Below are 23,039 nucleotides of genomic sequence, written 5' to 3'. Positions count from 1 at the left end.
TTTCTCATAACTCTCTGTTTGGAGTCTCTGAAAAACCTCAGTTTGGAGGGCCATGTAGCCCCGAACACTTCACCCTACCCCTCTATCTCAACGAGAATCGGGACACCCCACCCCTAGTCCTGAACATGCGAAACGGAGGGCTAAGTGGTAGGGGCGAGAGGTGAAATGGGACGGGGCCTAAGAGTTTTCCACTGACCGTATTGCATTTCTTTACAATATGGTCTACATCCTCCACTTAACCAGAGCTTGAATTTCTCACTTTGCGTTCACACGTTGTCTCTGTGAGAGCAGACGGAGAGCAGAGCTGATCTGGGAAAAGTGCAGTGATGCAACTGAGCGGTTTGGGTTATTCATAGTAACAGACATAACAGCCTGCGTCTGCTCTGTGAGCATTTCCTGTTGTGTATGTATGCGTCTTTCGCATGCTGCCGTTTGCTGTGGTGTCTTATCTGCTGTCGAGGGCTGAGGTTCAGATGGACCGATACTGCCAGCAGGAAGAGGCGGAGGGGGGCGCGCAGGGCGTTGTGGGAAATAGTTTCGCACTCCGGAGAGGCCTGTGTGCCTTCTCTGAGTTGAAAGAGAGTTTTGTTGTTCCAGAAAGTGGAGGATTGAGGAGATGGAGGGGGGGAGAAAAACAAAGAGAAGTGGAGAAGAAGAAAGTGTTGTTTTGAAGGAGGCTCTTTGTGTTGTTTATGTCTGTCTGGGAATAATCAATTCCAGCAGGAACATTCCGGCAGCGTCTGTTTCACTTTACTGACTGTGTCTCTGTGTGCAGTTCTCTGGGTTTTTCTCTCTGTTTCTCTGTTCGTTGGTGCTGGGTGCCACAAGGCTTAAGTGCCCACTTGACCTTTGTGTGTCTATAGGGTCAATCGGGGTCTTTCTGCGCTGACCTTTTTAGTTCTTGGTATAACCAATACACATTCTACAGCCCCGGATACAACCACTGCTGTACTGATATTGACCACTGGTATATGGATGTAAAGAAAAAATATATAAAATTAATTATTTAAGCAGTAGAACACAAGAGGGAGTGTCTTATCGTGAAATAACATCACGGCCATGATGTTATTGGTGATAACACATAACCTCGAGTGTTCTATTGCTTTTATACAACAGTTAAATAAATAAAGTAATAAATTAATAAACTGGGTCGTGAACGCGGCGTTTAATATGTTTTAATGTTCGCAGTTCCTTCACCAAATTATAGTTCCTTAACAAGCAGCTTGTTGCTACGTCAGAGTAACGAACTCCACCCATTCGCTGCTCAGTCTGCTGTAAGCCTCGCCTTTTGAAGTAAAGACTGAGCCATAAAACTGCTGCAATATCAAGTTCAGCTCAGTTTTGTCAGTTTTTGCCAGATCAGTATTAATGTTGTTTTGTTCCAGCCAGTCTGTAAAGCATCTTACAGCCCATTTAGTTTGGCGAATGGTGTTGGGTTCATTTCTGGCTGATTCCAGGTTGTTCAGCTGTTCTTCTGTCACAGCTGCCGACTGAAAAGCTGCTCAGTGGTGATGACAGTTTGGGAATTTAGTGTCGTCTCATCTTCAGAGTCTGACCAAATCGGCTGTCGGTCAAATGTGATCTTAAAAGTGTCCATTTTCTGTTTGTGGCAAAGTAAGAAGTAAAAACGTTCAAATGGCTTGAGCGTCTCCTACAGCTGTCAAAGTTGTTGCTTAGCAACGGCGTCTCAGCGGAGTGACACAGTATTCGACAGCCAGTCATTAAAATAGTAGAAGCCACACAAGTGGCAGAGATCTTAGCTTTCTGTTTTTGACATGTCATATAGCATCGTGCTAATGTTCCACCTTAAATGCTGCAGTTAAACCAGCTGCTTTTTTTCAAGACACAGTTAACTACAAACCCAATTTCAAAAGCAGTTGGGACAGGGGAGCTGGAGCCTATCCCAGCGGTCATTTGGTGGAAGGCAGGAAACACCCTGGACAGGTCGCCAGTCCGTTGCAGGGCAACTATCCTTCACAGTTAATTAAAATAAAACAGTGCAAGGAAGAGTTAGTTAGTTAGTATTTTACTGTATGAACCAATGAATTTTGTGAATATATGCTAATTTCAAATCTAAGGCTTGCAACAGATTAGAAAATGATGGAATGGGGCAGTGTAGACTGGGAATGATTAAAAACACCTGTTTAACCCCTTAAAATCCCAGGCTTATTACATACTAACACTTATTATTCAGTAACTACAGTGACTTCAGTGCAAGCTGGCTGAGCTGTATTTAGGTTATAGAAATGTATAATAAAACTTTAGGCCTGCTCTGGCCTTTTAAGGGATCAAGAACAATGTTTCTGAACACGCAATTGCAAGGAATTTAGCGATTTCACATCTGCATTCTATAACATTATTAAAAGATTCAGAGAATCTGGAGAAATCTGGCCATTGGCCAAAAGCCAATACTGAGAGCTTGTGACCTTCGACCCCTTCTGTAATGAATATGAGCTCAAAGTATTTGGGAATACTTAGGACAACCCTTTTCGGAACACACAGACGCCGCCGACTTCTCTGGGCTAAAACTCCTTTGAGATTGACTGGCGCAAAGTGTGCTGTGGTCTGACGAGTCCAGTTTTTGAAATTGTTTTTGGAAATAATGGACATATTATAATTTATAAACATGTGTATATATACATATAATAGATATACATATAAATAATGTGTTCTCTGGGCAAAATAACGCCAAGCCATATTCTATATGTTAGAACAGTGTGGCTTCACAGTAAGAGAGTGCAGGTGCTACACTGGCCTGCCTGCAGTCCAGACCTGTCTCCTATTAAAGTGTGTATAGCATTGTGAACTGCACTATACGACAACGGAGACTGTTGAGCAGCCGAAGTGTAATATCAACCAAGAATGTGAAAAAATTCCTCTTTCACAACTATAGCAGTCGATGTCCTCGGTTCTCAATCAGTGAACGTTGTTAGAAGGAAAGATGATGTAACACAGCGGTAAACATGCCTGTCCCAGCTTTTCTGGAACGTGTTGCATGCATCAAATTTAGAATAAGTGCATACATACAAAAAACAAGTTAAAAAAGCTTTATTGTCCATTTCAGCGTTAACCCTCCATCGGCTCTAATGGCGCTCTAGTCAAAACTCTTATTTTCCATTTGCTGGTAAATTTATGTTTGAGATTCCTGCCCATTATACTTTTTTCAGCAAAAACTTAAATTGTATCCCTAAAAACTAAAAAATTGAATTCAGATAAGTTAAAATCTATGTAAATGAGATTCCATTGGCACAGTGGTTGGAGTACTAGTGGATATGGGATTTTGGTTGCTTGGAATGTTCTCCTCTTGAATATCCGTATCATTCCAGAAATCTCAGGTTGGTCAGGCTCTGATGGTCACGTACACACAGTGCTCTCTTTGTGATGAAATGCAATACTCCAGCACTCTCACCTGAGACTCCTTTATGTTTGATTGGTGCAGATTTCTACAAACACTTTCGTCTGTTGGTTCGTTCACTGTGTGTCACTAGCTGTGTTTACCTAGTTTTTACCAATCCAATTGAACACCTTCTGATTCTAGATTAGAGTGTTCTTCTTTATTAATTTAACTTTGTTTCTATTTCACTGATTATTTACAGGATTACCCACCTTGTTCAATTGGATAGACATGTATTCCGAATGGCCTCAGTTAGACTAGTGTCTTCCGATTGAGGTGTATACATTCAATTCAATTACAGTGCTTTAGAAAAGATTCGGTGCATCTGAAATCTCAAATTCCACCATAATTAACTCATTTTGGTTTGAATTATTTTTTATTCAGTGGAGTCACCAGCTTCACCGTGCATAGACAAAAGGTACACCGATCAGGCATAACATTATGACCACCTCCTTGTTTCTACGCTCATTGTCCATTTTATCAGCTCAACTAACTATATTTAACAACCTATACTTTGTTAGCCCCCTTTTACCCTGTTCTTCAGTGGTCAGGACCCCCATGGACCCTCACAGAGCAGGTACTATTTGGGTGGTGGATCATTCTCAGCACTGCAGTAACACTGATGTGGTGGTGTGTTGTGCTGGTACGAGTGGATCAGACACAGCAGTGCTGCTGGAGTTTTTAAACACCTCAGTGTCCACTCGCTGTCCACTCTATTAGACACTCCTACCTTGTCGGTCCACCTTGTAGATGTAAAGTCAGAGACGATAGCTCATCTGCTGCTGCACAGTTTGTGTTGGTCATCCTCTAGTCCTTCATCGGTGGTCACAGGACGCTGCCCACAGGACGCTGTTGGCTGGATATTTTTGGTTGGTGGACTATTCAGTCCAGCAGTGACACTGAGGTGTTTAAAAACTCCAGCAGCACTGCTGTGTCTGATCCACTCATACCAGCGCAACACACACTAACACACCACCACCACGTCAGTGTTACTGCAGTGCTGAGAATGATCCACCACCCAAATAATACCTGCTTTGTGAGGGTCCATGGGGGTCCTGACCACTGAAGAACAGGGTAAAAGGGGGCTAACAAAGTATAGTTTGTTAAATATAGTAAGTGGAGCTGATAAAATGGACAATGAGCGTAGAAACAAGGAGGTGGTCATAATGTTATGCCTGATCGATGTGTGTTGTAATTTAGTTTAGAACTGTTAAAGTTAATGCTAATCAGGGTGGTGCTTCTGCATGGTGTGTATGTATGAAATATTACAAGATTAAAATACACTATATAGACAGTAAATATGCTGTATAAAGTATTGGGACACACCACCTGATTATTGAGTTCAGCCACACCCATTGCTAACAGGTGGATAAATTAGGCACATGGCCTTGCAGTCTCGATAGCCAAGCACTGGCAGTAGAGGGTCGCACTAATGAGCTCAGTGACTTTAAACATGACTTTAAACACTGTCATAGGATGCCCCAGACAACTGTAAGTGCTATTATTGTGAAATGGTAACACCTAGAAGCAACAACAGCTCCGCCACGAAGCAGTAGACCATGCAAACTCACAGAGTGGAGCCGCCGAGTGCTGAAGTGTCTATCCTCTGTTGAATCACTCACTAAAGAGTTCCACATTGCCTCTGGAAGCAACATCAGCAGTCTGATGGACAAGTCTGGGTTGGGCGAATGCCAGGAGAACGTTACCCGCCTGACTGCACTGTGCCAGCTGTAAAGTTTGGTGGAGGAGGGATGATGATATGGGGCTGTTTTTCAGGGGTTGGTCTAGAACCCTTAGTTCCAGTGAAGGGAAATCTTAATGCTTCAGCAGAACAAGACATTCTGGACAGTTGTACGCTTTCAACTTTGTGGGAACAGTTTGGGGAAGAACCTTTTCTGTTCCAGCATGACTGAGCCCCAGTGCACAGAGCAGCTCCATAAAGGCCTGACTGGGTGAGTTTGGTGTGGAAGAACTTGACTGACCCTCACAGAGCCCTGACCTCAACCCCATCAAACACCTTTGGGATGAACTAGAATGGTGACTGTGAGCCAGGCCCTCTCGTCCAACATCAGTGTCTGACCTCACAAATGCTCTTCTGGATGAATGGGCAGAAATTCCCACAGACTCTCCAACATCTTGTAGAAAGCTTCGCAGAAGAGTGGAAGCTGTTACAGCTGCAAAGGGGGACCAACTCCATATTAATGCCTATGGATTTAGAATGGGATGCCATTAAAGCTCCTGTAGGTGTCCCAGTACTTTTGTCCATGTAAGCATTATTTTATATGTGTAATAGTCCAACATGATTTGGAATAAACTCTCATTAGATTAACAAGCAAAGTTTTCTGCTTGTCTTGTAATGTTTGAGGTTTTATGATGTCACTGACAGAAATATGGAATAATAATAAGTGTACATTTCTAAGGGTTAGTTTGATGCACTGCTTTGTATGGATGGAGTTTGCGAGAAGAAACAGCTCTGCCAAGTCAGGCAGGCTGGAGTTAACAAAGCAAAAGAAGAATATAGAGGAGAATAAAGCGAGAGAAGAAGAGACGCTTTGGGATTTATATTCTCGCTGTATTTCATATTCTTCTGTTCATTTAAACACAGAGACGTGCTCCGTGTCTCTGACAGCCTCTTACGTACTGTAAACACACACACACACACACACACACACACACACACACGTCGCTCTGCTCAGCTGAGCACAGTTATAAATTCTTGAACCGAACAAGTGCAGCTTGACTTATTTACAGCGCTGAGCAAATACACTGGCACTGTGTACTGACACTCTTTTAGATGAATGAGAGAAATCATGTGTGAAGCATTACCTTTATCCCCTGCAGTCACCGTCACCGTCCGAAACACCTCTCCTTTTTCTGATTTTTGTTTTTCTACCTTATTAAACACAGCAGCTGTCCTTTACAGGACTTTCATGATCAGTGGGCCAATAGAAACGCTCCAAAATTACTTGGAATAAAAAAGTTTTCACCCTTTCCTGCAAAGTTGGTACTTCAGAGAAACGTTTTTTCTTTCTTTTTATAGTGATAATATCTCCATTTTTGTCGTTTTTCAGTTTTTGATATAATTTGATACCGTTTGCCCTTTATATTGTATCAGAAGTTCATGAGGAAAGGACCAAAAGAAATGACCCCAAATGACTAGTAAAGACGTCTGGTTCCATTAACTCACATTAAGAGTACAGCAAGTTTTTTCCTTCTCCTGTAAAGTTAGATTTTGGAGATACGGGGTTGTGTTCCAATAATAGCGATATATATGTAATACTGTCTTATATCTGTTATATGAGATACTTTAAAATGAGAATCTCTATGTAACAAGAATTTCTAATCCTAAATCTAATCTTTACCTCTGGAGCCTAAACTATGTTGGTTCTGAAGGTTAGAACTGTTTTTCTCTGGTTCTACTACAAAGTCAGGAGTTTTTGGTCTCTCTCTCTCTCTCTCTCTCTCTCTCTCTCTCTCTCTCTCTCTCTCTCTCTTTCTATCTATCTCTCTCTCTCTCTCTGTTTCATGGTCACTGCTTTCCTGTCTGCACTTTCTTTTTCTCCTCTTATCTTCTGTGGGTTTTTCGCAGAGCCACAGGTAAACATGACAGTGCAGTTAGAAGCTTGAGCAGAGTGACAACACAACTATCTCAGTTAAATGGCTTTATATATATCTGAGAACATGACTTAATGCAGTATATACACCAACCCGCCACCTCCTCGCTTCTACACTCACTGTCCATTTTGTCAGCTCCACTGACCATATAGGGGCACTTTGTAGTTCTACAGTTACAGACTGTAGTCCATCTGTTTCTCTGCATACTTTGTTAGCCCCCTTTTACCCTGTTCTTCAGTGGTCAGGACCCCCATGGACCCCCACAGAGCAGGTGCTATTTGGGTGGTGGATCATTCTCAGCACTGCACTAACACTGATTTGGTGGTGGTTTGTTAGTGTGTGTTGTGCTGGTCTGAGTGGATCAGACACAGCAGTGCTGCTGGAGTTTTTAAACACTGTATCCACTCACTGTCCACTCTATTAGACACTCCTACCTTGTCAGTCCACCTTGTAGATGTAAAGTCAGAGACGATAACTCATCTGCTGCTGCACAGTTTGTGTTGGTCATCCTCTAGTCCTTCATCAGTGGTCACAGGACGCTGCCCACAGGATGCTGTTGGCTGGATATTTTTGGTTGGTGGACTATTCTCAGTCCAGCAGTGAATCTTGCTCATACATTTTTAAGCATTTGCTAAAATGATCTTCATCAGAATGTATTTATTGTCTCCAATAATTCTCTGTCATTATTTTCATGATGTGACTGCAGAATCTGAACGTGAACATCTTTAAAATGCAAGAAAAGTAAAGTTATGGGTTACTGGTGTTGGTATCGGCCATCTTTACTGCCACAAGCTTTTTTCATCTTGTGGCTGGGAGTGTTTAACCCATGGTTTTACTGCAGTGGACTGTTTCTCACGATCAGTGGACTGATAATACACAGACAGCAGTCGATGCTGCTGTGGACCCCCAGCCGGTGTATTTCTTTCACCAACCCCAGTGGACACTGTCTAGTCCAGGGGTCGCAACCCAAATGTTAAGAAGAGCCAGTTTGTCCTTTCAATAAAAATCAAACCACCTTGAGAGCCACAAAATTTATATCCATTTTATTGAAGTAACGTTTTACCCATCTTGGCTGTATAATCTGTTTGAGTATGTGCTGATGTACTAGTATAGACTAAAAATATGATATAAACAAAAACACAGACTTACTTTGCTCTGCTTTAAGCTTTAGCTCAGCTATAGCCACTTTTCTCACATCTCCAGCAGGAAACTTTTCCTCAAAAGTCTTGTAAAATGTTTCTCAGGGTTAAACTTTCTACGAGGCTGAAGACGCTTCTCATTCTCCAGCTTCTTGTTTGAATTTTCCCGTTCCACCTTAAATGGTGCCCGAGACGCTAGAATGTAACTGCTGCGCCATTTAAGGTGGAACAGAAAAATTCGAACGAGAAGCTGGCGTATGAGAAGTGACTTCAGCTTCTTGATTTTTTAGTGTTTGTCAGTTTCTCACTGCAGATTAAACGTATCAGGAAACCAGCTGGAGTGATTATAAACACAAATAAGTCCATTCGTCTCCAAATTATCGATGTTCGTCTTAAATCTCTCTCTTTGCCTTTTTGTTAGCTACTAGCTAAGCGAGATTGTATGTGTTGCTATGGTGACCAACAGTCTGCATGCTGATCTTTAGGGTTAAAGAGTGAATTATACATTATTTATATTATACTATATAATGCATATATTATAAATTAACTCCAGAGTTTAAGTCCATTTACTGTTAAACTGTGTTGAACGATCAGCAGAGCTTTATTTTAATGTGAAGGAGGATTATTTTATTTTTACCTACGAATCTAATTCTGCTGTGGAGCCACAACAGGACAGTAAAAGAGCCACATGCGTCTCAGGAGCCACATGTTGCCGACCCCTGGTCTAGTCTAGTCCCTGCTGTTCTGTGCTTAATGGCTGTATAGCTATTGTATATTGTGCATTGAATAGGAGAGTTTTTTTTTCTTTCTTCATATTCATCAAGAATAAATGACAAGTAAGTGGACTTTGACTTTGACACAGACAGTATTCAGGTATGAGAAACGTAGCAGCACTCACTCAGCATTCTCACTTCTCTGGATTAGTCGGAGGATAAAGCACAAGAACACCAAATACATACCGTTGTGACGTCATTCTCTGACCCATATTCCTCCTGTTTGTGACCATTGTCTTACATTTACATAACAGAACATCTGTCATCCCAGAGTATTTTTAGCCGTAGACTTCGTATTCTGCACTGTTCTAGCATCTCGTTATAATGCCCCCCGGATTAAGAGTTTGATGGGACTGACCTTGAATTATCCACGTATCTGTGTCTTTGGAATGTCTTGCCTGTTTGTTGGGGGCTTTGAAGCAGATTCCACAGTTTATGGCTTGACTGTGGACCCTCAAATTCCGCAGGTCTGCTGTGTGAGCGTTTGTGTACCCTGCGACGAACATGCTGTGGAGAGAGCCGTGATGGCTCAGCTGTAAAACGTTCGAGAGGTCTTGACCTTTTCTGAATTCCTTGAACTTTCACGTCCGTACCAGGTCATAAAGATGAGCTCGCAGGAGCTTCCAAACCCCTTTGTTTGAGGAGAGGAAGGATTAACCTCTTCTACTCCTTGAGACCACCGGTGGTTCCAAAACGTACTTCATCATATTCTTCATAACTTTCATATTTCATAAGCTACATTCTAAAGGTGGGGGTCGTATGAGAGCTGTAACTGTCTTCTTTCCAGTCAAATAGATGGGTGATGTCATTTTAAACCCTTATAATAAAAGAAGCTGAACTCAGTTTTTTTTGTTCTACTGAAAGTCGACCCATTTTTCCACAAATCTGGGATATAAACTATAAACAGATGGCGTCTCTTCAGTGATCTGCTCTGTAAAAATTATTTTTATAAAATAATACAAAGAGCGTCTAAGATTTTTGGCTTTCAGCAGTAAATTGTAAGCATATAGCAATATGTGTGATCATAAAAAACATGCTCTGTTAATTTGACGGGAACTTTTTACAAAAAAATAAAAAAAATAAAAATGTACATTTATTTCATGCAGTTACTGAATAATTTGTCTTAGGATTTGGTCATGTAAATTCAGATGGACAAACCAAAATATACCCTGGAGAATAAGAGGTTAAAATGAGAGTTTGTGAAAAAATCTAAAATGCACGCAAACTAATGCACATGCTTGGGCCCCTGGATTGCCAATATATTGATATCAGTGTAAATTTCTGTGTAAATTGGTTTGTTGGTTTAGGGATTTAAAGTGCTAGTTTGGAAAACAGTTTACATAGTCAAACCCCCCCACTTTCCTTCAAAGGTAGGGGGTCCTTAAGGGGGATTTTTTTGGAGGCTCCCATCTGCGTATGCACTCCCACAGTCCTGCACTTTATATATGTTCAAAAATAAAAGTGGAGAGAATCATTTTTCCTCAAGCTGCCATTTTGAATGATTGACTTTAGTACCTTATTTGATGCTCTTATTAGGACTGAACAATTAACGATAACTCTAATTGTTATCATGATTTTTGCCTTCCTCAGTTAATTCATTTTTAATGATAAATGGTAAAGGTAGGTGATTGGCTAATGTTACATATCAGTTTTTATTGACTCTTTGTTTGTTATTTGTGTTTAAGCTGCCTAAGCAGCCTCTTATGTTGCTCATTAGGTAGAGCTGGCAGTGAATCTACTTAATAGTCGGCAATATGGCAGAAATATTGTATCACGATACTTTAAGACATTTTGATACTTAACGATATGCATCACAATATTTCGTTTTTCTAAAATTCAATGAGTTGGAATGGCAAAATAGAATCTAGTGCCATATTATAATAATAATAATAATAATAATAGTAATAAAAATGGTCGTCGTTCACCAACTGTTCTGAAGATTAAATTTCAGATTCAAACATGGAGCCACTTTACCTGAAATAATGAACATACATCATCTAGAAGTTGAAGAACATTTAAATCCTTCATTTCGTCAGTCATGTATTTGGTTTCAGCGTCGCTCCAAAAGTGTGTTGCTGCGTCTCACGGCGACGCTGCTGCTTATTTCCAGTACCGGCGTCTGTTTTCGCACATGCTCAGACTGAGTTATCCGAAAGAAATCAGAGTAAGAGTTCACATGCACTGAGAAATCTAATTACTGAGCTAAAATCCAGCTCTTTATCAGATTTCTTATTCGGATTTCATGCTTACATGACCATTTGAGTAATCAGATAACTGCAGAAATCCGATTATGATCGGATTATTGAGTGCATGTGATTATTTATGCTTGCAGATTTTGAATGTGATTTTTTGTTGCTTTAATGCTTCTTTTTAAACTTAGAAAGGTGTTTAGAAGGTCATGTTTGAGATTTATGAGTTGAATGAATTCGATTTGCGTCACTTTCAGCATAAACTCTTCAAGCTGAACGATTCTGGTGATTATTTAATCATGCAAAGGGTTCTTTGAGTGTTCACGGTTCTATATAAAACCATTACCTTTACTAAAAAACCCTTGATGGAGATTGTGCTGTAGATGGTTCTATATAGAATAGTTTTGAAAATGGTTCTATACAGCACCCATTAGGGTTCTTCTGTTGTTACGGTTTCACGCTTGTGGTATAGAGAACCCTTTTCTAAAAGGTTTCTATAGCACATTCATGCACATTTTCTAGCAATCTTAAGAACTCTTTCATGATGCAAAGAACCCTTTAATCATGCAAAGCGTTCTTCAGACTGATGGAGAATGAGCTGTGGAAGGTTCTATATAGAACCTTTTTGAAAATGGTTCCATATAGCACCCAGAAGAGTTATTCTATTGTTACAAGGTGATGTTTGAGATTTATGAGTTGAGTGAATTCGATTTGCGTCACTTTCAGCATAAACTCTTCAAGCTGAACGATTCTGGTGATTATTTAATAGCGGTGAAGTTTGCCTTGAGGTGTCGGACTCGAGCTGAGACGGAAATGTTTCCACAGTTCTTAATTTCCAGCCCCTGTCAGACACTCTAATGGCCTCTGTGCGCTGGAGGGTCAGCGGCGGTCGTTAGCCGGCCCTGCTCCTCTGTTTGGGGGACGCTGTTATAATTAGCCGCTCTGAGCCCGAGTGTAATTATTGACTTACAGTGTTCTTCACTTCCTCTTCCAGAGAATCCCTCCATGCAGTCTCGCTCTCGTTTACTACCTCCCTCCTTTCCTCATTCTCCTTCTCTCTCTGTGTCATCTTTGCTCTTTCTTGCTCTCTCTACTTCTTTCTCTCCACTTTCTCTCCCTCATTCTGTTTCTTTCTCTCTTCTCTCCACTCTCTCTCTTTCTTTCTTTCTTTCTTTCTTTCTTTCTTTTTGCTGTTTCTTTCTTTTCTCTCTCCCCTTTTCCCATTCATTCTCTCTCCCTCTCTGTTTTTCTTTCTCTCCCTCCTGTCTCTTTCCTGCTCTCTCCACTCTCTCTCTCATTCTTTCTCATTCTCTCACATTCTCTGTTTCTGTCTCTCTCTCTCTCTCTCTCTCTCTCTATCTCTATCTATCTCTCTAACTCTGTCTTTCTTTCTTTTTGCTGTTTCTTTCCTTTCTCTCTCCCCTTTTCCCATTCATTCTCTCTCCCTCTCTGTTTCTTTCTTTCTCTCCCTTCTGTCTCTTTCCTGCTCTCTCCACTCTCTCTCTCTCTCTCTCTCTCTCTCTCTCTCTCTCTCTCTCTCTCTCTCTCTCTCTCTCTCTTTAATTGTTTTCTATAATCATGGTCTTTTGATATGTTATTTCTCACAGTCACACCCTCCACTTCACCACCACTTATGTGTTCATAGTTATTTTAGTCGTGTGTGTGTGTGTGTGTGTGTGTGTGTGCGTGTGTTGTTCTCTCTCTCTGCTTGCATCAGCAGGTCAAAGGTCAAAAAAGGGGATCTGAGGTGGATTTTAACCCCTGGTCAGATGACCTTTGCCCTGTTTTTGTGGAAGTTGGTGTCAAAAAGCAAAACATCTGGAAGTTCCCTGATACGGGACTATAGTGCTGGACACTCTGCCTGACCAGCAGCAGCACTGACTGTCACTGTAGTCTGAAACTCAGAGACCACCCTTCGTTTATTTAATGTCTGGTCAAAACAGTCATTAAGTACAAGATATTCATTTTTTAGCATCAGGAAAAAAGGCAGAAAACATATTTTTAAATATTTAATATTTTCTACAGTATCTTCATTGTCCACTCTTTACCTCTATTACAGCGTCCACTCTTTTCAGGAGTCTCACTTTCAGGTCCTCAAAGAATCTGCAGACACACCTCCAAAGTTCAGTCTTGGAAGCTGGTTAATCATTTTCTGAAGTAATCAAACACATTCAGTGGTGTTGAGGTCTGGACTCTGGGGTGGTCAGTCCATCGTTCAGCTTCTTTGTTTGATGTGTCCGTCTCCTTTTCTCAGTGAGGTTCTTCTTGACAGCTACACATCCTTTCAGACCCACAGCGCTGAGTCGTCTTCTCACAGTGGAAGGATGGACAGAAACACCTGTGGATGTTTTCAGATCTGAAGCAGCTTGATTTTCTCCTCTCTCTCAGAGATGAAAGCTTTAAGTGCTGTTTATCTGATGGGGGCAGTTTTGTTAGGAGTCCCATTTTCACTGTAGCTCCCAGGGTAGCTGACTGGGCCCTGGGTAAAATCTAAATATATACTTAGATTAATATTTTGTACAGGATCATTGATGATATGTTCCCCCAGCCCTCCACAAACACATGGTCCTTTGCAGCTTAGACCTACTTTCTGTGCCTTGTGTAGCTCATACACTCTTAAAAAAGATGGTGCTTCAGGGGTTCTTTGGGAAAGAAAATGGTTCTATATAGAACCATGAGCACTCAGAGAACCCTTTGCATGATTAAAGGATTCTTTGTGTCGTTAAAGGGCTCTTCAGATTGATGGAGAATGTGCTGTAGATGGTTCTATATAGAACATTTCACCCAATAGGGTTCTTCTATTGTAAAAGTGGAACTTTTGGGTGCTGTATAGAACCCTTTTCAAAAAGGTTCTATATAGAACCATCTACAGCACATTTTCAGTCAATGTGAAGAACTCTTTAATCATGCAAAGGGTTATTTGAGTGTTCATGGTTCTATATAAAACCATTATCTTTACTAAAAAATCCTTGATGGAGAATGTGCTATAGATGGTTCTATATAGAACCGTTTTGAAAATGGCTCTATATAGCACCCATTAGGGTTCTTCTATTGTTATGGTGTCAAGCTTTTAGAGCTTGGTATAGAGGACCCTTTTCTAAAAGGTTTTATAGCACATTCGTGCACATTTTCTGTCAATCTTAAGAACCCTTTCATGATGCAAAGAACCCTTTAATTAAGGGTTCTTTGCTCCATGAAAGCATTCTTCAGACTGGTGGAGAATGAGCTGTGGATGGTTCTATACAGAACCTTTTTGAAAATGGTTCCATATAGCACCCAAAAGAGTTATTCTGTTGTTACGGTGTCAAGCTTGCAACAATATAAGAACCCTTTTGGGTGCTATGTAGAACCCTTTTCAAAAAGGTTTTATAGCACATTCATGCACATTTTCAATCAATAAGAAGAACACTTTCATGATGCAAAAACCCTTTAATCAAGCTAAGGGTTCTTGAATTGTTCATGGTTCTGCATAGAACCATTGTCTTTTCTAAAGAACCCTTGAAGCACCATCTTTTTAAAAGTGTACATATACATTCTCTGATTTATGAAATATTGTACTGTTGTGTAATTTTGGTATTAAGCTATTTCACCTCTCATTTTATGTGTTGTTACTGCAAACACGTTGATTCATGAGCTCCTGCTGGTGTGGGTTCATGACCGTTTCAACTTGTATACTAATAGCTCCCCTGCTGGAGAAACATCAGACTGCTAAATGTGCGCAAGCGAGTGAGTTCCAATGCCACATCCAGGCGCTTTGCACAGGTCTTTTCTGACCCTTTGTTCACACCAGCCGGCCTTTATGCCTCTTGTCGCCCAAACCGCTGGTCTTTCATCACCTGTAGGCGTTTCTGAACTCAAGCGGACCGTTGGTTGCCATGGTTTCACTGACACCAGGCACTACGCTGCTCAATTCCTATTGGTAATCGCCACATCGCTTCGTCCCTTATTTGCATAAAGTTGAACTCTGCTCAACTTTGGCTCATCGGCGACTCCGCCCACTTTGCGTCTGCAATATTCGCGCTGCCTCCTGTTGTCAGAAATCACCAGCTCTCATTAAAATATGAATGACCACTTTTTCGTGCCGCATCGCTGTCGGTGTAATTGCAGGGTTACGTTATAGAAGAGCGTCTCTGGAATTAAGCTAAACATGCCTGTGGGAAAACTGTAAAGTGTAATATTTTCATAATTTAATAACTCATCTGAACCATCAGGATGCTTAAGCTTTATGGACAATGCTTTCCGCAACTGATACATCGCACTCTGGGGACTCAGAGATGTGTAGAATTTATTAATGCTGTCTAATAAAGCATTGTTTTAACAGTAAAAGGGAATAAAACGTTACATGTACGTCTTTATAGTTATTTAGGAAGTTAAATTTGTCCTCAGCTCTCTTTCCCAGCACAGTGATAATCAGGGGTTACTTGCCAGTCATCATCGACATCTGGTTACATCGTGCCATCACCCAGGCCTGTTACGTACTAAGTTGTAACATCAAATCTTTAGCTCTAAATAGTGCTAACTGTGTATAACAGCATTACAAGCCCTGCTCTCCGTCTCTTCTGTAATCTTCCCACATGCTCTCCTCCTGATCTCCTCTAAACCCAGACACTGTTCAAACAGACTTATTCACTTTGGAGCTCATTTAGATTTTCGTCAGCGGCTCTGAGCGCAGACCCTGTGGGAGTGTTTTTCACACACATGTAGTAATGTGTTATTAGGTTGGAGTTAAAAGGCTTTTTTTAGCAAAGTAGGCAAATCTAGAGGCCCCGCCCAGCTACAGCAGCGGTAAAGAAAGTGGAAGGAACTGATACCTTAAGTTTCACTTCTCTGAACAAGCCCTCTTTTCACTGGTAGAGAAACAAGTCTGTGGTTACAGCTGCTCTCCACACTTGTTCACACCATGAGTTCACACAAGCATAGACCTCGGTGGAAAAGGAAAGCAATTAACATGCACTGGTAGACGTCTGCACTTTGTCTGCTGTTACCGTGGCCCTAGTGCAGGCAGAAGAAATGCATACGCTTTCTATGATCACATCCTTATATACACAGATCAGGCATAACATTCTGACCACCTCCTTGTTTCTACGCTCATTGTCCATTTTATCAGCTCCACTTACTATATAGGTGCGCTTTGTAGTTCTACAGTTACAGACTGTAGTCCATCTGTTTCTCTGCATACTTTGTTAGCCCCCTTTTACCATGTTCTTCAGTGGTCAGGACCCCCATGGACCCTCACAGAGCAGGGACTATTTGGGTGGTGGGTCATTCTCAGCACTGCAGTAACACTGACGTGGTGGTGGTGTGTTAGTGTGTGTTGAGGCTAATGTAGCTAACAAGTAATGTTGTTGGGCTGTTAAGTAATCTCAAACAGACTTGCTAACAGTCTTATGCAGAAGTTAGGACGCCCTGGTCATGTGGTGTTGGTAGTGTAAATAAGTAAACACATCCTCTACACCCAATGTGTCAAACACAAGGCCAGCAGGTCGGATCAGGCCCGCTGCACGATCCTATCTGCAAAAATATTAAAATTTTCTATTAATATTAGCCCATTTCACAATGTGCTGCACTACAGTTCCCAGCATGCACTGCAAGGTAATGTGCTCTGACTCTCCTACCCCAACAGCAGTCTATAGGACAGCAGTTACACCTCAATTCTACACAATTCCGCACCAGTCATATCATCAAAATGTATTTCAGCTGCAGTTCAATCAATATAAACACCCAACGTGAGCCCAGCAGCTCAGAAACTGAGCCCAAGTCTTAATGAACTTGCAGCAAAGAAAGGATGTCTGGTTCAAACACACAGGTAGGTTTAAAAGACTGAGCTACTGGGGACGTTTAGATTTTGAATTAAAGGTTTACTACAAGTGTCTATATTTAACTTTCGAAGCTTTTGCATATTTTGAATAAACAGTGGTCCATTTGACTTATAGCACGACATTAATTTAGAATTAAATAAAAACATTTTTCTCTGGCCCACAGATTTTATGAGATTTTTTTTATATGGACCCTTTAGTGGTTGAGTTTGACACCCCTGCTCTGCAGTACACACGTCTGCACATTTTAATACACAATTAAAGTTTATTTGTTGAAATTAACATATTGGGAAAAAAAGAAAACAAAATATTTTGCCAGTTTTATAGCTCAGTCCGACTCAGTCAGACTTTAAGGTTAAACTACACGTTTGGCGAATGGTGTTGGGTTCATTTCTGGCTGATTCCAGGTTGTTTAGCTGTTCTTCTGTCACAGCTGCCGACTGAAAAGCTGCTCAGTGGTGATGACAGTTTGGGAATTTAGTGTCGTCTCATCTTCAGAGTCTGACCAAATCGGCTGTCGGTCAAATCTAATCTTAAAAGTATCCATTTTCTGTTTGTGGCAAAGTAAGAAGTAAAAATGTTTAAATGGCTTGAGCGTCTCCTACAGCTGTCAAACTGGTTGCTTAGCAACACCATCTCAGCGGAGTGATACAGTGTTCGTGAAAAACCTGTGATGTTATGGCGAAATAACAGCACAGTTAGAACTCTTCTCAACCAATCAGCTTGAGCGGCCGGAAGTAACTGTTGAGCCGTGATGTTATTTCGCGGTAACACATTCCCTCTCGTGTTCTGTTGCTTAAATAGAAGTTAATTTTCAGCTATGCTCTTAAAAAAGATGGTTCTTCAAGGGTTCTTTACTAAAGGCAATGATTCTATTTAGAACAGTTAGTTTTATATAGAACCATTTTATGCTTAAACATAAAAAAAAACATAAAAATAGTTCTTCAGATTGATAGAGAATGTTTTATATGGTTCTATATAGAATCTTTTTGACTATGGTTCTAAATAGCACCAAAACATTCTTTTATTGTAACGACATTGTTAAAAAAGATCGTGGTTCAAAGCTTTTTTAGTAAAGATAATGGTTCTGTATTGAACCACAAACACTCAAAGAATCCTTTGTATGATTAAAGGGTTCTTTCCATGGTGAAACGGTTCTTCAGATTGTTGGAGAATGTTTTATATGGTTCTACATAGCACCAAAACGTTCTTCCATTGTAACGACACTCTTAAAAAAGATCTTCAAGGGTTTTTTTAGCAAAGACAACGGTTCTATTTAGAACCATGAGTCCCGTATAGAACCATTTCATGCTTAAATGGTTCTTTGCATGATGAAATGGTTCTTTACATTGATGGGGACTGTTGGAAAATGGTTCTACGTAGTACCGAAAGGTTCAACTGTAACAACACTCTTAAAAAAGATGGTGGCTCAAGGGTTTTTTAGTAAAGAAAATGGTTCTACATAGAACCATGAACGCTCAACGAACCCTTCGCACGATTAAAGTGTTCTTCAGATTGATGGAGAATGTGCTGTAGATGGTTCTGTATAGAACCTCTTTGAATAAAGGGTTCTATATAGCACCAACAAGGGTTCTTCTATTGCTACAAGCTTGACATCGTGACAACAGCAGAAGCCTTTTTGGTGCTATATAGAACCCTTTTCAAAAAGGTTCTGTTTAGAACCAAAGAAAACATTCTTCATCAGTCTGAAGAACCATTTTACCATGCAAAGAACCATTTAAGCATGAAATGGTTGGTAATAGTAAATTAGTAAAGCTTGACAATAATAGTAAATTAATTTTAATACTAAAGAACCCTTGAACAACCATCTTTGTCAAGTGTGGATATTAAGCTTGTACCAATAGAAGAACCGTTTTGTTCCTATATAGAACCAATTTAAGTGTCTAATTCAGTGGTTTCTCAGCAGCTACTGCTTTTCAGCCTCTTAAGGCTAAAATTTAAGGAGGCTCTAAAGGGTTAACGCTGTACAGGCATTACGTAATGCTGAAATTCCTGGCTGTCCTCTGAAGCAGACAGACAGAGACAGGGCCTTTGGAGTCGAAGGCTGTAGTAGTGATTGCCTCAGAGCTGCTGAAGCGTTCTGGCAGCGATAACGGCCGTCCGGGACAGACGCAGAGAGGAGAGATTTCTGCAAGGGGCAAAGCCATTAGACCCACTGCTAAATGAGACGCAGTGTGATTGCACCACACAAGCCCCCCTGCAGCCCCCCCACTGAAGTATGTAAGCACATTGCCATGTTTGGATTCGGCGTAGCGCTTGTTTGGCCGATAAAGGGGTTCGCTGGGGTCTGTGGAAAAGAGGAGTTTGTGCGGAAATTCCTGCCTTGCATAAGAGCAAACTTACTAAGTGTGCCTTTAACCCCTTAAACTCTGCGTGTCGGGTTCTCTGACATGGATTAAGCCTAATCTTGGACTAGATTTCAGAGTCAGTGGAGATTTAGCACTGGAAACACTTTTTAGTTAGAGCAGGGCTGTCAAACTGAGTTTAGGTAATGGGGCCACATAACACAAAAATAATGTGGCCCATTACCTAAAATCAGTTTGACAGCCCTGCTCTAAACTAGAAAGTGTTTCCAGTGCTAAATCTCCACTGACTGAAATCTAGTCCTCATAAATGGGTCTTATAACTAACGTACGTTTTGGTGTCATACTACTTATTAAAGCTGCATAATATGGACAAAATATTGGTATTGCGATTATATTGTCAGTGTTGCATTTGCAGTATATTAAAAGCACATTGTTGAATCATTGCTGTGAAGTTCAGCCTGCATTATTTTGACTGCAGTAATTGACTTCTGTTAGATTACATGAATACCTCGATTCATCCAAATGCCCACAGAAACAGTTATCTAGAACTGTGATTGGTCAGGATGCTCACAGCACATCCCCATATTAGGAATTCCGGGTCTAAGCTGGTTTTCTGTATGGGGAAGGTAAACAGTGTTTTTTGAAAATCGCCACTTTTGCACCCCAAATCGTTTTGTCTTGTGTACGTTTTCCTCCCAGATATCACTGGAGCCTGTTCTTAGTACTCTGATGACATCATAGAGTCGCACTGCCGCCACTGTGGTAGGCAACTTGAAGTCCAAGCACTAGCGCAGTGGCAAAGGCAGTAAAAAGCATTTTTTGAGAATTTTTGAAGCATCATAACCAAAACGTTTAAGAGTATTGCCTTGATTTTATTTGATTTGTTGCTGTAGCAATAAGAAATGAAAGCTGGAATCTGAACAGCTGAAATTTCCCGCTGTATGTTTTCTGCTGCGTCCCAAACCACAAACCAGCACGGTAAATAGTGCTGCTGTACCATTTAAGGTGGAACGGAAAGCTCGAATTAAGATGCCGGCGAATAAGAAACGGTCTTTGTTAATTGTGTTTCCTGTTTAAGAGCTTTGGCAGTTTTGGTAGCTGTGCAGGTTATATGGATCCAGTCCACCAGTCAAGCTGATCTCCTTCCAGCGTTCCTTGTATTTAAATATATTGTCATCTTTTTCACAGCCATTCTGGTCTGTTTTGCTTGGTCTTCATCCACCTGCAGGGTTGTTGCTGCCGCAGCGATATGAGACGAGCTCTATCATAGCACCATCAGAGTTACAGCTTACCTACCAAAATGGTGGCAGCGCGTCTTTAATGACTCAGTCCAGTGTTATGAATTGAACCCTTGTTCAATTTATGTATTGCATATGGCTAAAACTGCAATAAGGATTAACATAGGCACCATATATCGTGCAGCCTTAGTGAGTAATTAATAGTAGTTACAGAGTAGTAAGTGTTAAGATTAGTAACTGAATGATAAGCCTAGCGTTCCCCTGGGGTCTGTAAGGGGATCACACCACTGCACACTGCTCTGTGTTACTGAAAGAAGAAGAGAAGGAGCTCAGGCAGAGGCAGAGCTGATGGAATGGGGAGGAAAAGAAAGATGACTTGCTAAAATATGACAGTTTTTCATCGTTCTCTGTCCTGCTGCCATGTTTTCTGGGGGGTGGGGGGTCTTTTCAGTCTGTGGTTTTTTTCAGCAGCACTTTATTATCTCAGCTGTTTTAGCATTTTTACCACATCCTGCCTTCCGGCTAGTAAGCAAACCAGTCGAGCGCCAGCCAAAAACTGGTAAAGTATTTGTCTAATCACTCGTATTAATCGTAGTCAACAGTAATCATACAGTGTAGATTGAAATGCTGATGTACTGTAAGTTAAACACCAGCTGTTATTAAAGGGCCCCTATGATCATTTTCCAACCTCTCTGTGTCCCTCAGAATTAAACAGGCTGTTTTTGTTGCTGTGCCTTTAGGACTGAGGTATGCAAATGAGCTCTGTTCTGACTGGATGGCCTGAATGGTGCCTCATTACAAAAAAGCACTCAGAGCTGACTTCTTGTAGCTACAGCATACATGGACAGAGCTCATGTGCTGCAGGCTGAATTGGTGGGAATACGAAAATGTGTTGATTTTTGTGACGTCACAAAAACAGATGTAAAATGGGCAGTGTAGTTTCTGTATATGGACCGTATGGACTTGAAAGTGAACAGTATTTGAAGCTTTAACAGTGTTTACATACAACATCAAAGCCTTAATGAGGGACATTCAGTTTTCCATGATATGGGCTCTTTAAATGATGATCATAATAGAAACATTTCATACATGTACCTGCAACATTTTTATTATTTTAACAGTGATTCAATTTTGAATGCTAATGTATCAGTTATATAGATACATCATTGCTGTTGCTCAAAATTCTCCACTTTTGGAGATTTGTCACTGCCAAAACACTTATTTTCTGCGATTAAGTAAACCTTTAAGTGTTTTAATGAAAAATATGATGATTTTTTGTGTGATTAGCTGTTCAGAACTGTGTTTGCTGGTCATGTACTGGTTGACTTCTTAATATTATGTGAGGTGTTTTGTGCATTGTGCAAGTTGTGTGCATTTTGGGCCTCTTTATCCAGAAAACGACAAGGTTCTATCTCCAAAATCAAACTCTAACTTAGTTCTCTAAGGTTCTGTCTGTGAGCCAATCAGCACTTCAAATACACACAAGAGGACCAATCAGGCTCTGTTTCTTTGTCATCTTTGTTGCCGCTCTGCTCAGTAACTGCAGGAAAAGTTCATAAAACTTTATGAAACATGAAAACAGGTTGGTGAAACTCTGCCTGTCTTCTTACAGCTCTTTTAAAAAGTCTTATTGTCTCAAATTTTATAAATATTAAGCCTTAAAGGTAAATAAATAGTAAATATTTGAATTGATGGGGTCTTAATTACAACATAAACATTAATTTAATTTGTTCATCCATCTTCTCTTTTTCTTCTTTCTCCCAAAATAAGACATTTTGGTGTTATTAATGTTTTGCCAGATAGAACCTTGTAATTCCAGAACCTTATAAAAGCAGAGAGTGAGTTCTCAGGATTAGAAGGTTCTGTCTGCATTTGACCTGTTCCAAAAAACTCATTTACAAATCTGATAGGATTTTGATATTGTACATTTAGAATAAATTTAGGGTGTCTGTTATTTATGCATATGAAAGAGACGTGATCCACTTATCAGTTTTGCTATTTAGAATGCAAAATCTTTGAAGTTCAATATCTCAAAACGGCTCAGAACGCAGGCAGAACCTTATAACTCCAAGGGGACGAAATATTGACTAGATTTGTGATATTTTTACTTGCTAAGATCGACGGAAAGAGACAAATGCCTGTTGATGCTCTGAGGGCAGAGATTAAGTGGAGTAAAATTGTGGAGGTAGAGAACATAATGGCTCTCCACAGGAGGGTTATGAATATGTATGAGGTCAGCCGAGGTCATATTATAATGTCTGATGACTGCTTTTCTCTGTTTGCCTTTGACAGGACGTACAGCCAGAAGAAGGCTGCGCTGGAGAGAGACTACGCACAGGTAGGATCATGAGGATGAGGATGATGACGATGATGATGATGACAATCCCTTTCTTCTCCATAATAATAGAATCATATTTGCGATGGAAATCTCACATTAACTTCTGTGTTAATTACACACATTCTTCTCAGGTAGCGATGGCACGATTCTGCCTTTTCTTTTCTGACTTTGATACCAATGCTGAAACGTTTGTTTTCAGGTAAACTCTTT

General features: G+C 40.6%; 1 protein-coding gene across 1 annotated transcript in view; it reads left to right on the top strand.

Annotated features, from left to right (window-relative positions):
* LOC118817920 (F-BAR and double SH3 domains protein 2-like) overlaps positions 1 to 23,039 on the top strand; it is a 181,223-nt gene that overhangs the window by 23,956 nt on the left and 134,228 nt on the right. Inside the window, exon 3 of the mRNA XM_036584932.1 lies at positions 22,784 to 22,829. Within this exon, the coding sequence (XP_036440825.1) occupies positions 22,784 to 22,829 (46 nt within the window). The remainder of the gene's footprint in view (positions 1 to 22,783; positions 22,830 to 23,039) is intronic.

This window comes from Colossoma macropomum, unplaced genomic scaffold (genome assembly GCF_904425465.1).
Source record: "Colossoma macropomum unplaced genomic scaffold, Colossoma_macropomum, whole genome shotgun sequence".
Lineage (NCBI taxonomy): Eukaryota > Metazoa > Chordata > Actinopteri > Characiformes > Serrasalmidae > Colossoma > Colossoma macropomum.
Note: the sequence above shows the minus strand (reverse complement) of the source record. Positions and strands in the feature narration are given on the sequence as shown.